A 14,334-nucleotide genomic window follows, 5' to 3' on the forward strand; every position below is an offset into this window, starting at 1 on the left:
GTTCTGATCAATCCTTACAGACCTGCTAGATGCGGTTTCTGGTATCCTATTATCAGTTGGACCTTACTCGGTTCTTTCGAATTTCTCCAAACCTTACACAGACAAAGTCAGAACACCCTCACGTCATTCACAACGAAAAGACTCAGGCTCTGCTCGATATGTTCACTTCAGTTCATGGGCTATATCATTAGCGCCAAAACGTGATGAGGTTTTTGTCACAGTCACCTCGTCACGGTTACGGTATCACTTATGGCGCTGGCAACCTCGAACCCGAAATTTGTTTTTGCTTCCGCTAAGGTCACCCGCAGCGACTAGCCTTAAATATTAAATTGGGGTACTTGTACGTATGAATCGATCTAGACTGAAATCTACTGAAGTTGCGCTCGCCAGCTCTAAGCGAAATTGAGCGCTTCGAAGGAATAGCTTGAACGTAAACGATAAAATTCGATGAAAAATTGTAGTATGCAGTGCCCTCCGAGCGATCAATGCGATAGCTATAGGCCTCTATCGACGGTTTGCCTCATAGAGGGGCTGGTCACCAGTCTAGCTATAGGCCTAGGATTGGTCCATTCGATGATGAGTTACTCGTCATTCGAATTTCGAAGGCGGTGCTTTTTCTCACGGTACAGGATATGATAATCGGACATTCGAGGACCTTCAAGGACCCACTCCTGTCTACAATCTCATAAAGCACTCTTTGTATATTTCATGCCCGCCGACCTTGGAAAGTCTTGTTGAACTCAAGCTTTCAACGACCTCTCTTTGGTTTGAACGTTCATTATATCCATGGATCAACCAGATCTGACAAGTAATGCGAACATAGGAACGCGATCTTTGTTATTATCATCAGGGCCGGTGCCACGACCCCAACTTTTTATCTGTCTTTATACAGGACTGTGCTGGAACGGCATAGCAACTCGTTCCCCTTCAGGTGAACTTTTACAGGGGGATCCTTAAGAGTCGCCACTGGCACGCAGATTCAGCACGTCAGCCGCATGCCCATCCTTTTTTGTTTAAATAACTCGATCTCTTGCATTTCCCAACGTACCATTTCTCTATCTTTCCACCATGCCAAAGCGTATCCCCACCCCTCCTCCTGGAGACGATGAACCTCGCTACCTCACTGTCGTTCATCCTTACGTCCTTGACGGTCATTGCAACATGGAGTTGCCCAAGGATAGACAGGATTTTGCGCGTTGGGTAGCATGCTGCATCGATGCTAAGTACTTTTACGCGTTTTTTCACAAGCCCAGTGTAAGTGGTCGTAGTGGATCGTCTCTGCAGTGTATGTGGCTGACCTTCGTCTGTATGACATCTCTATTGTGGCACATCAATCAGGCACGCGACATGGTTATCATCGAGATAGCTCGTGAATGCCCAGAACTCGATCGCTTACTCGGCGAGCATCGCTGGAGGGAGTTCCTGAAGAAGTCGTCCAAACAAGAACAGGATCAAGTCTCGAAGGTATTTTATTGCACTTATAGCACTGGAAGACAGGTGCAGAAGAATGGTGAGTCAAGCAATCCATTTGATTTTTGCCGGGCGCCAGATTCCTCCTCGATAAGCTCGATCGGTTGTGTAATAATCGAGGAATCTTCATTACCTTCTATGAACGGATCAGGTGGCTAATACTATATCGGATTTCGCAGGCTGGAAGCGTATCTATGTCGAAGACGCTTGGTTTAAAATGTGGTCGCCGAACAATCAGTAAGATTCTATCTTCCATGACATGCAGCTGCGTAACCTGACGGACTATGGCATCCTTCCAGTTTCATCACTTTCCCATACCCTGAAACCCATTTTTGTGAAGTGCCGATCGAGGATCAGACCAATCATCCCATGTGTAGGCCCCTTCCGGGCGCCGTAAAGCGCCCTCCCCCTGAGGCGCTGATGGCTCCTCCACCAGGTAAGCGTGCGGTTCTTTTGCCTCCTGCTGTGTTTCCTATCAATACCCTTGCTACAGTCGTCGGTTCCCAACAATGGACCACCGACAAACAGGTTCCTGCTCCCATTGCGAGGGCGTGGACCAAAGGCGCCCCGAAGTTCACAGCACCAGTTGGCAACGCATGGAAGGCTGCTATCGCTACTTCCTCTCCGCCCATCCCTGGGCTCAAGAAGCAGCCCGCAGTTGGCGGCGGACCTATCGCAGTGAAAGCATCTGATGTTTGTGCGTCGTGCACTTTTTTCATTCTGAAGTACCATTGACGCTTAGCGCTTCCTTTGTTTCACGATAAGGGGTCGGCCTTTCTGCGCCCTCAGGACTTGGACCGAACGGGTGGTCAGACTCCCCCACTGGATCTGGAAGGAATACTCCTCCAAGCGGGGCCCCCTCTCCTTTACCCAGAACAATATCTAATCAATCCCCCACCATCCCTCCCGGTCTGAGTGGTCCGAAAGCTTGGAATGATGGAACATCCTACCCTACTCATCCTCCTGGAATTCCGGCAGTACCCAACGCATGGGGCGCTCCTCGCATTGCGACGGCGCCTAGCCTCGATCGCGATAACACAAGTATCGCTAGCTGGAGCTCTAACGGAGGGTCTTCCAATGCCAGCACCGATATCGTACTTACTCCTGAGGACTGTCCATACAGGGTTCAAGTCCAAATCTCGGACAGCATGGAACGAGCACTGGACGGGTTGTCAGTACATGACGGTGATATGGATCCCGATCTTGCTGAGCTGGACTCGATCGCACCCGGGAGGTGGGATGAGCCCGCGAGTACTGAAGTCTGGCCTACTGCGGATGGGGCTACTTGGGACGATGCTCCTGCAGATGCCGAGACGCAGTGGAGAGAGCTGAACGATGACAAGGAGCAGGAGAAGCCGATTATATGCAACGCCCATGGAATCATCTGCAGGAAGGGAATCTGCAGTGAGTACGCGAAGCAGGTTCGCGACGCGGAGAGAGCACAGAAGGATACAACTTCGAACAACAAGAAGGGTAAAGGCAGAGGCAGAGGCAGGGAGTATGGCAGAGGCGGGGGAGAAGGAGGGGGAAGGGGAGGTGGAGGTGGAGGCACCGATCGTGGTGGACCTCCTAATAATGCATTCCGAGGTCGCGGTGCGCCCGTGAAGTCAAACTGGCGAAGCGCTCCTAGGGCCATCGTATCCGCCGCTGCCATGGAGCGCCGGGAGAGCCTCAATGAAGCGGAATCCGTCGCAGCTGAAACTGCGAATGGATGGGGAAATCCGTCAAATGCCTCGTGGAATGCGGGCGAAGTTGTGCCTGAAGAGGCGGAGCCTGCAGGAAATGGCGCGCCTGAGCCGTCCAATGACGGTTGGGGCCAATCTGAAGCTAGCTTTGACCCTTGGCTTACGGAGCCCAAGCCCAAGCCTCAGCAGAAGCCCGCGCCCCAATCTCAGCAAAGGCCAAGACTTCAGACCCAGCAGAGGCCCCAGTCGCAGTGGAAGTCTCAGCCCCAGGCTCAGTCCCAGTCCCAGTCTCAGTGGAGGCCGCAGCAGAAGTTCCAACCGCAGCAGAAGTTCCAACCGCAGCAGAAGCTCCAATCACAGCAGAAGTTCCCACCGCAGCAGAAAGCCCAGGCGAACACCAACACCAACAACGCCTGGGTCAAGCAGAGGCCTTCCACTTCTTGGGCAGATGAGGTGGATGCCCATAGCGCTGCTGGATACCCTGACGAGGATGGGTTCTCCACCGCCAGTAGCAAGCGTGGTGGGCGGGCCCCGGTGAAGGCTCCCAAGAGCTCTACCAGCGGGTGGGGTACTGTCGACGAGAAGCCCTGGTAAGCGTATTGAACGAATACAATCGCAGGGTCGCCCCGCCTCCATATTTGTATTTCTACCTGAAGCTCCATTCCTTGTACTACCATTCCCTGGGCGATATGTACCATACCCTGATGAATTTTCATACCTACGTACTTCAGAATCATTTTTCGTTTTACCGCTTGTACATCCAATCAGCACCTACGATCATTGTCATGTACTATTGTGTTGCATACTTCAAAGCCTCATGCACATGATTGCTCTGTGAAATGCATATTGTTGTACTTTCGAGACAGACTTGTTTTATGATCAGCGCTTATTCAATAACATTCATGCATGCATCGTTCTCCCTTGTTTGTAATTGTAAGCCAAACCTCCCATTTGTGAACATTTTTCACCAGAAATCAACAAGAGAAGGTACATAAATTACAGGTCGGCAGAGACGATGCGAAGGCTCAGTCCAGCAGGTTGTTATGCCCAAGGTCGAGCGTGACTTAGATATAAACGCCATGCAATGGCAATGACTATGCGTGCATTGGGAATAAGTCGCTTGCCAGGTGCTAAACTCGTGTTGAACCATCAATTTCACCGTGATCAGCTCTAGTAAACTTCGTGTTACTGGCAAGACAAGGAATAACTGCGGAGCAAGTACTATGTCCAAAGTATGTACCGTAATACAACCCATTGCGTAGTCTGTCTGACACCGAGGGCCTCAAAGTTTCATCAAGAAGCGATAAAGGAACAATCGTGGCAGAGATGTAACATATGGCGCAAATTTCGCTCCAGTCGCTTTATTTCCTCTGGTGTACAAGGGTCCGGTAGCGCGGAAGCAGGCAACGTGAGCAACTTCACCCATATCCTCAGGCGCACGTTGAGCGACCAGCGGGAGATTGATGTGCGGAATGACCAACGAGAATGTTTTTTCAGTCCTTCGAAAGGACCACGCGCGATGCACAAAGGCAGCATGCAGGCAAAGCAATCATCCATTTTAATTTCGCCAACACAGTTGCACTGGAAGGGCAGGCATTGTTGGAAGGATGGGGAAAAGAGTACGGTGAGGTGTTGGATGGAAGCGAGGAAAGCATATCCATAATCAGACCCACGAAGGGATGCCATAGATAAGAGAATTTGCCCAATAACATCAAACTTCTCATGCTCAAAGGAAACAGAGATTTTTTGTGGTCGACATCTAAGTTGACATCGGAGTTACACAGATGTTTGAGGCACCTTGTAAGAAGATCTAGACTTCTAGAGTCGATTGTGAGGGACGATACGCCGAGAATCACTGGAGCTAGCAGATCGATATCGAACTCGCATTCAAGCTCTGGCATAGGAGGGGGTGTATAGGGAACTGGGATGTGCACGGCCCCCCGAAACTCTCCAATTGACATCCTGTGCACGCAAGGTGCGTAATCAAAAGCTAGATCATGTTGTTGATCGATATATGTTTTCTGCATACGCAGAGCCCGTACGAAAGCGAGTAGGTGGCGAGGTGTCAACAATAGTACAGTGTGCAGAAGCTCAGGCAGCACAGCGCGCCTGACATTTTTGGAGACCTGGCATAGTGACAGGGCAGATGAGTATGGGTCTCGGGTGTAAGGCACATATTGAGCAAAAGGCGGTTGTGCCGCATGCTTGAAGATGATGAGGGCGAGCTCAGTTGGAAGGTCGTTAAATCTAAATGAAATGGGAGTAGGAGGTTCCATGATGTACGGAGTAAGAGACCTTGAAGCTGGTTTGACTCCTTTAGTTAGGAGATTTTGACGTGGCTAAAAATGACGTCGGGGTGCGTCACAGCCGCGTCAAAGTAGCTACGCCTGGTGGACCCCTCGCGAGGCCCATCCGTGTATCCATGGCTGAGTGGACTCTGTTTCTTGTTAAAGTTGAGCAGTAAGTAGTAATTATGCAGTGATCGTAGTCATAAAAAGAAATGGTCGCGACCAAGCCCGAACGCACACACCACCCTGTCTTGGATGTGCACGTCTATACAAGTACCATGCGTGTAACTAGACTGGCTGTGTTTTCCAGTGATTCCCTGCATAGGCTTTTTGAACTATCAGAAACGGATAACTTTTGAGAGTGACTAGGAGGTAGCACTCACTATGCATTCCTCGAAGATGACACTGGAATTTATGATGCCCTCGTACACAATCTTAGCGACAATCTGTGGCAAATGCACCGATGGAGCATTATCGACAGCGCCCTGATATCACCTGCTGATTCCGAGACGGAACGTTGATATCTGAAACTGTAGCCTTGAAGCGGGTCGCTTCTCTGACGTACGAAGCTCTAAGGTGCATAAATCTCAGTGATGCAAATCTCTTTTAGACCGCACCTTGTCGACAATAGCTGCAGTAACTGTGGTGTCCAACTATACTCGAATTTCGTCTAGCGAAGAACAGCATGTCGTGCCGTTCGCGAATTGGAATCCAGGACGCGCGCTATCACATGACCGAGAAAACGTGGCATTTTTTTCTTGAGTGGTGACGTAACTCAAGGAAAAAGTGCCATGTGGCTTGCATCATGTGACGAAAAATACCTAGAATATGTTTTCTTATGATTCCCAGTGTATTTCCTTTCTCTAGCGTGGTTTTTATTCACACTTGATCTTCTTGCAATTCATGCCTCCCTCACGTCTCACATAACATACATCGTGAGACGCGCCCGAGATTAGTTATGACGTAGCGCTACAATTTGACACGCGCAAATACACAGCCACAAGACAGACAGGAATAATTAATAAACACTTGATAGTATTTTATATGACGGCATGCCCAAGCATGCCCACCAGCAGCCCGTTTCATTCGCAGCGCCCTGGGGAACGGTCCCTCTATATTTGTGCACACATAACAAGAGTATCTGGAGCGCATGTGGAAAAATCTTAGGTCTACTCCCACCGGGTATGTGAGCTCTATATTCTCACTTGGTCACTATTATATTATTCATTGAACCATCATGATGGGCCAACAGACACGTCTGCGTTTATGTTCTTCCAGAATAAACCCGGGGTGAAAACTCGACAGACGAGTCATAGGCTGCGCTAAAAATTGACTTTGCGCTCAAACCTGAGGCTGCGGGTGAGCTGATTGAAAGAAGGTGAAAGCTAAATGGGCCCTGGAGCGGTGTTCGGTGCGTGCTATCTACACAATGCTTGGTCTACGAAAATATTCATTGACGTATGCAGCTGTTCGAGGAGACGTGTAAGGAGAGGTGTCGCCGCTTAGTACTTTGAAAGTGTTGGCTGATTCGAAGGGTGTCGTTTTGATGTACGGTGAGTTCGTGATGCTCTTGAAACGTGCTGCCTGTGCTTTTCTTGCAAGGGAGACTTATTGTTCGCATATGCCCTTCTAAGACGTACCTTCTGGTGTATCTAGTGGAGGCGCATGCACCAATGTTCGTTGTTTGTCTTCTAATCTAGAACCAACGCCCTCTGAAGACGCCGATACGTACACACTGCGTATCGTAGACTTGCATCGGCTTCCCTGTCACGGAAGTCAGATGGTAGCGTGGTCCAGCCGAAGAGACCCCTCGCACGTATAAAGTCAAGGCAGACCTCCTTATCATCAGCGAATGAAAGCTGGTCTAGTTCTCGCGGGAAAGGCCCACGCGACCGATATTCTTCATTGCCCGTCTGTGGGACAATCATCTGCTCGAGTTGCCCGACTTCGCAGACGATACGGGAAGCTTGGGAGATTGGCTGGAACCTGAGTCTTCCTCGATTTTGCTAGTGTGGCAGCGCGGCGGTGTATGCAAGAGGATTGCCTCCGATCACGATGTTATTGTACAAGTCAAAGACGTGACTTCCGTTCACAACGTGATAGAAGCCAGGACCCTACTAGAAATATCGTAGCTGGGTATATGTATTCTTTTGGAGTGAGCAGTTTTCATTCATGTCTCGACGATATCTATTACCATTGCTTATGATTCTACTTATCTACCGACTCAGATGGCACTTATGTATCCCAACAGACAGCAACCAAGAATCTCTGTCGCCATCATATTTGCAGCAGGTATCATTCGTGAAGAATCGTTTACTAGTATGACCGTCTGCGTAACATCACGAACACACTGAAATGCCAGCGAGGCCAGTTAAAATACCAAGCGCTGCGGCAGTATACTCAGACTCTTCATTTCATTATGACAGATGACCGCAACGACGTTCTTCGGTTCACCATCTCAGTACGCAACTGAGCAAGCGCCAATGTATACTGTACTTCAACACAATCCACGGCGCATGCGCAACTGCATCTCTGGTGAAATCAGTGTGCTTGTCCATTGTTATGTGTTATGACGAGCCAGTATGAACATCATAAGTACCACAGTCAGCTCCTCGGCTTGAAATCAGGCTACATGGTAGGTATTTATAGAATTGAACACGATGTATGATCCACTGTACACTCGGGCACGTCCAAACTATATCCGAAATATCTAAAACGAATTCATCACTTGCAATAATCGTCGTTACTAAGGCCTGCAGACGTTGATTTTAGTGCGAGGGACGGAAAGGGGTTCGAGGAGACTCACTCCTCTCGACACTTTTGCCAGTGCTGTCCATGTGCCATACAGCTCAAATCAAGCTCAGGACCTCCTCCGGGTATCACCAATGCAGTCGCAGGGCTGTAAAATGTGTGTCGAGAAGCGGGGGGTACCCAGAATAAGAGCCGATTTTTGGGCCCTACTACCCATCCACTGTCATGATTCAGGATAAAGGGGGTTGAAGAGGTCGAACTGTAGTCGTCATGGGATGCTCCCTCCGTTAGCTCATGGGTGTTGCATAGCGTGTGGGTAGAGTTGGACGAGAAACGAATGAGATGATTGTTACAATTGTTTGATTTCCCTGCATCCCACAGCCGAACAGTGTGATCCGAAGAACCAGTGACAATGCGAGTGCCGTCCGGCTGAGAACGAGACCGACCGAACTGAATCAGTGTGCCCCCGCAAGGGCTCACCGACTGGCTTCCCCTGTCCCTGCATCCCACAGCCGAACAGTGCGATCCCAAGAACCAGTGACGATGCGAGTGCCGTCCGGCGAGAACGAGACCGACCAAACTGAATCAGTGTGCCCCCGCAAGGGCTCACCGACTGGCTTCCCCGTCCCTGCATCCCACAGCCGAACAGTGCGATCCCAAGAACCAGTGACAATGCGAGTGCCGTCCGGCGAGAACGAGACCGACCAAACTGAATCAGTGTGCCCCCGCAAGGGCTCACCGACTGGCTTCCCCGTCCCTGCATCCCACAGCCGAACAGTGCGATCCGAAGAACCAGTGACGATGCGAGTGCCGTCCGGCGAGAACGAGACCGACAAAACTGATGAGGTGTGCCCCCGCAAGGGCTCACCGACTGGCTTCCCCGTCCCTGCATCCCACAGCCGAACAGTGCGATCCCAAGAACCAGTGACGATGCGAGTGCCGTCCGGCGAGAACGAGACCGACAAAACTGATGAGGTGTGCCCCCGCAAGGGCTCACCGACTGGCTTCCCCGTCCCTGCATCCCACAGCCGAACAGTGCGATCCCAAGAACCAGTGACGATGCGAGTGCCGTCCGGCGAGAACGAGACCGACCAAACTGAATCAGTGTGCCCCCGCAAGGGCTCACCGACTGGCTTCCCCGTCCCTGCATCCCACAGCCGAACAGTCTGATCCTCTGAACCAGTGACAATGCGAGTGCCGTCCGGCGAGAACGAGACCGAGTTTACTGAATCAGTGTGCCCCCGCAAGGGCTCACCGACTGGCTTCCCCGTCCCTGCATCCCACAGCCGAACAGTCTGATCCTCTGAACCAGTGACAATGCGAGTGCCGTCCGGCGAGAACGAGACCGACAAAACTGAATCAGTGTGCCCCCGCAAGGGCTCACCGACTGGCTTCCCCGTCCCTGCATCCCACAGCCGAACAGTCTGATCCTCTGAACCAGTGACAATGCGAGTGCCGTCCGGCGAGAACGAGACCGACCTTACTGAATCAGTGTGCCCCCGCAAGGGCTCACCGACTGGCTTCCCCGTCCCTGCATCCCACAGCCGAACAGTCTGATCCCAAGAACCAGTGACGATGCGAGTGCCGTCCGGCGAGAATGAGACCGACCAAACTGAATCAGTGTGCCCCCGCAAGGGCTCACCGACTGGCTTCCCCGTCCCTGCATCCCACAGCCGAACAGTGTGATCCGAAGAACCAGTGACGATGCGAGTGCCGTCCGGCGAGAACGAGACCGACAAAACTGATGAGGTGTACCCCCTGAGAACGGCCTGAACAGCTGGCCAGTTCATATCACGTCCGGATGCCACACGAAGAATATTTGGAAATCGTGCACAAAACTTTCTCAATAGCGGAGAATTGGCAGGCAAGAATGGGAGTGCTGATACATATAGATGCGGTGTGCTGTGTAAAATGATGCTGCCGAAGACTTGAATGAACCTCTGAACGTCCATTGCAGTCAATGAGATGTTTTTGAACTCAGAATGGTCCTGGGGTTGCATGTGAGCGCTTTATCTGACCTTCCGTAGCAATGTACAGACCTTTAGCCAGTGGGAAATGAGCGGAAGGGCGGGAACTGCGCTGCTCAGCGCATCCATCAGGGCCAGTGATTCTAGCCAGAAAAAGACCCGTTCGTTGTCGAAGAACGATTTTACTTCTTTTGCGAGCTCCTCGTCGAAGGCTGTGTCCCGTACGTGCGAAGTCCAAAATCGAGAGGAATATGACAGATGTGGAAGGATGCAACCTTGAACTCGGTCTTGCAGTCCAGGGTCACTGCTATTAGGTAGATACGACGACTTTAAACCACAGATGTTGAAGCGAAGACCGTGTTCCATCACTCGAAGTGACGCGAATGCAAGGTCGCGTTGCACCTTTGACAAGTCGATGAAAAACTCTCCGCCAGATCGTTTGTTCGTCAAGAAATCGCGGAAGGATGCATGAAGGGGTCGGATTGGGGAATCTGCGTTGGTGGTGCCACTAAGGAGGGAGCCCATGCATTTTACAATAAGCTTCACGTCGAAACGGTCCTCTTCATTTGGAAAATAGTCCCTCATGGCGTTCAGGGAAGCTAAAGCAAGAGGCCCAGTTGTACCTAGTATTTGTCCCATCACTGAGCGAAATCTCGCTAACGCTATCGAATCCAGTTCCTCCGAATGCTGGACATCGGTGGATGTATCCTTGTGCATAATATCTGTCAAAATGATGCGATACATGTCGTGCAACAGCACGCTTCTCTTAGCAGGATCGTGTGACACCACAGCCTTGTAGCAATCCATTGGAGATAGCCCAGCATGGGACTTTGTGATGTATCCGCAAGCAAGACGTGCCCACTCGAAAAGTCCATCAGCTTTCTCAGCTAGGACTCGGAACTCTCTGTCCTGAAGATCCAGCTTTCCCAACTCCTTGGATACGTAAGCACAGATGTCGCGCTCTGCGACTGCTGGTGGAATATCATCCATCGACATCGGTTGAACATGCTGAACACCATGAAACTCGTCATTGATGTCATCGAGCGGGCGAGAGGTGATGATGAAGCGGATGTTGTTTGGGAGGTCTGTGATTTTTGGGACGGTGGGGTTGTCATGTTTACCAGCTAGAATACGGAGGATGTCTCCCCGTGTCTCTGCTCCACCGCTCTCATCCAGTGCGTCGATCACGATCACGATGGGTTCCCTAGTTGACCCGGACGACTTCAGAGGTTCGATAAGAAGTTTCTGCCACTGTTGGGTGATATCCGACGTCTTCTTGAGTGAAATTGCGGCCTGAACCGTATCTGCCAATGCCCGCTTCATCTTCGGGTCGCGGTCAGCCAGGTCGCACGCAATCGTGGAAAAGATCTTTTCGTGGCGATCTTTTCGCTGGCGGTCAAAACAGTAACACGAACCAAGCCCTCCCACGTCGTTGAACCACTTAGCAATGGTGTGGGCGATGGCCGATTTTCCCTTGCCTGCAGGGCCAGATAGCCACAACACGCGTGGAACGTCGTCCCCAGTGGTGTTGACCCAATCCGTGATGTGGGAAAGAATTTCCGTGCGCGTCCCTTCAAGGCATTCTTTCCTGGTATCTAGTCCCGCGCCCTCCGCATAGGTGATGCCGCTGAGGTCCAGTTTTTCTCCTGCAAAGGTGTGAACATATGTCAAGTCGCAAGGTCGTCTGAATCCTTACCTATATCGTGGAGTTGTGTGTCAATGTCGTGAAGTTGTGTGTCAATGTCGTGGACTTGTTTGTCAATGTCTTGGACCTGTGTGGCTACATCGAGTAAAACTTGGTCCCGGAAGTCTTGCATGAGCATATCTAAAGCGTCATTGTACTTTTGGATCGTATCTGTCGTTTCTTTGAAAACATTCTTTCCGAGTCTCTTCCCTGTGATGATGGTAGAAGCTTGAGAAGGTACAGAGCGCAGCAGCGAGTGACACTCACAAAAGTTGCAGGTCTCCGAATAATTGCTGATGAAATGAGCACATTTACGGATCCACTTGGAAATCTTTCCGAGGATGATCATAGCATGCATAGACATTTTTTGTTCAAGCTTCCCGTCTTGTGTCATGAAGTCGTAAACTTCACGCAACTTCTTGAGAAGCTCGAGTACCGCTGAGTCGCGCTTCGCTTGAGCTATAATAACCTACACAAATGATTGCTGAGCGGTGAGATAGCCAGAAGAAAAAATCATACTTCGGCTGTCCAAGATAACGCGACCAGTGCCATCTTTGCATACGGATGTAGCTGTGAAACTAGATTAGTTCGGTTCTGATCGGGAGGAGGGTCCATACATCTGCGATCTTCCCGATAACATCATTGAATATCTTGAGGGGTTTTATAAATGTCTCCTGGAAGCTGTCAGCGTCATCCAGATCCTCTTGTGCGCCTTCGACAACAGACGCTGCATTTATCGCAGGGCCCGAAAGTGGATGCATGCGATTTGCACCCTGTTGTGCATCCCGAAGTGCCGATTCGGTATCAGCCTCCACATTAGATGAAGTAGCCTGAACCTGCGCAACCGCCAAAATTTAGAGAGAGCCTATAGACTAAAGGGAAAGTATCAGAACTCACCACGATATTTGGGGTCGATAAAGCACGTTCATCATGATGGACATTTCTGGGAGCAGGGCTAAGACTGCGGGAATCCTTCGAGCGCTTGTTGCAAGCTTAGTGGTGTTCCAGGACGCTCATTGCGCATGCTCGTGGACTCACCGTTAACTTTTTCGCATCCTCCTTGAGTTTCTTCAGAAACTGACCAATTTTGCTACGGGGTCGATGCTAGACGAAGGATGTGTCGATGTCAGTGTTTGGAGTGGAGTGCACCCATAAGCCACGTACCGAAGTTCCAGGAGCTGTCGGTTGACTAGATGTTTGAGTAGAATTTCTCATCGATGAGTTGCTTTTCTTCCGAGTCATTGTAAATCCTTAGCAGTGGAAGCGAAGTAGGAGAGGTGCCCACTGCCCACATCAAACCAAACGCCGCACGCCTCGAAGCTGTGTTGCAAGCGCTAAACGATAAGCATTTGAATTTCGCGATTGGATCTCTCAAGCTCTGTTCTCGCCGATCGCGACAAAATACATCATGATTCATGAGTCTGGATTTGACATTTGAAATTTGAAATTTCACGACTATATATATAATTTCTACTATTAATTCTAGATCTTGCTCCTGCATCCAAACGCTATGCGTGCTTCAATAGATACTTGCAAGTCAGCCTCAAGATTAATAAGATGTCAATACCCCCTTCCAAACGTTTACAGTCCGCGAGACTCCAACCGGCCACGGCAGATATATCGAAAGTTCCATTTTGCCCAGGCACATCAATATGTCGCAGCTCGTCACGGTTGAAGTCAGACCATAGCTTCAGCCAGTCGTTCAGCCAATAACCCTTGCTTCCGTAAAGGGGGAATGTCGCAAAAAACGGTAACTGTGGTTGAAGAGAGCTATGGCATATGAGTAAGCACTTTTGGAGACAGACGGTGAATGACTTACAAACAGAGCCCGGTGGATTATAGTTATGTCCGCATTCATTGAAAAACCTAGCGATGAGCATCTCAAGCATCAGCTTAATGAGACGTTCAGGAGGCGACGAGTTACGCACTATGTCGAACTTTGACTTCATGAGCGTTTTCGGGCCAATCATGATAGCCTATGATCCAATACGAGACCGAGGAATGAATTACAGTAAGTCGAGTGTGTCAACTATCCAGTTAATCTCGTGCATGCGGTCAGCGAGATGATGAAGTATGTTGACTTGGTTGCCCGTGGCCTCGAGCTGCTTTAGAAGGCAATGATGCTTGGCACTGTCTGGGTCCTCTTGACTTCTGAGGTACAACAAGACACCATCTCGGTTGTGGAAGTGAAACACGGGTAGCCAGACGTGAAACCACGAGCTTGGAATGGACGGCCGTATAATGGACAAGTATTGATTTTGAAAGTAATAGAAGGAAAATGAAAACGTCTCCCAATGTAGATGGAGGGCATTAGCGTGCTATCCCAAGTGAGTTACAGGAGAACTATGGGTCGTGCTGCTCATGTTGGAGAACAAGGAGTAAGAATATCTAGATGGAGATTGATGGAGATGCGAGGATTTTCACATCAATAGAAGCACCGCCGAATTGGTCACTCACCAAGAACTCGTTCTTTGCAAGATTGAAGATTC

At 50.2% G+C, this 14,334-nt stretch overlaps 3 protein-coding genes across 3 annotated transcripts; 1 reads left to right on the forward strand and 2 right to left on the reverse strand.

The window, feature by feature from the left end:
- Positions 1 to 639: 639 nt before the first annotated feature.
- Positions 640 to 4,072, forward strand: F5891DRAFT_1040892 (uncharacterized protein). The gene is made up of 6 exons (XM_041362040.1): positions 640 to 765; positions 824 to 1,254; positions 1,339 to 1,510; positions 1,650 to 1,707; positions 1,770 to 2,167; positions 2,236 to 4,072. Exons 2-6 carry the CDS (start codon positions 1,069 to 1,071, stop codon positions 3,747 to 3,749), a joined length of 2,328 nt encoding a protein of 775 aa, XP_041224554.1. The 5' UTR covers positions 640 to 765; positions 824 to 1,068; the 3' UTR covers positions 3,750 to 4,072.
- An 808-nt stretch (positions 4,073 to 4,880) lies between these two features.
- F5891DRAFT_1111256 (uncharacterized protein) lies at positions 4,881 to 5,867 on the reverse strand (the record flags this gene model as incomplete). The annotated part of the gene is made up of 2 exons (XM_041363718.1): positions 5,827 to 5,867; positions 4,881 to 5,769 (listed from the first exon to the last, which is right to left on the reverse strand). A coding segment is annotated over exon 2 (549 nt), but the record flags the coding sequence as incomplete, so codon positions are not given.
- A 2,084-nt stretch (positions 5,868 to 7,951) lies between these two features.
- Positions 7,952 to 8,551, reverse strand: F5891DRAFT_433458 (uncharacterized protein; the record flags this gene model as incomplete). Its single annotated transcript, XM_041371809.1, has 2 exons — positions 7,952 to 8,196; positions 8,250 to 8,551. Coding segments are annotated over 2 exons (309 nt in total), but the record flags the coding sequence as incomplete, so codon positions are not given.
- Positions 8,552 to 14,334: the final 5,783 nt, after the last annotated feature.

The sequence above is a fragment of the Suillus fuscotomentosus genome (genome assembly GCF_016647785.1).
Source record: "Suillus fuscotomentosus strain FC203 chromosome Unknown F5891scaffold_35, whole genome shotgun sequence".
Lineage (NCBI taxonomy): Eukaryota > Fungi > Basidiomycota > Agaricomycetes > Boletales > Suillaceae > Suillus > Suillus fuscotomentosus.

Coding starts and splice junctions, on each gene's coding strand:
- F5891DRAFT_1040892 (XM_041362040.1), top strand. CDS start 1,069: ATGCCAAAGCGTATCCCCACCCCTCCTCCTGGAGACGATGAACCTCGC. Junction 1,511..1,649: donor AAGACAGGTGCAGAAGAATG/GTGAGTCAAGCA, acceptor CGGATTTCGCAG/GCTGGAAGCGTATCTATGTC. Junction 1,708..1,769: donor ATGTGGTCGCCGAACAATCA/GTAAGATTCTAT, acceptor GCATCCTTCCAG/TTTCATCACTTTCCCATACC.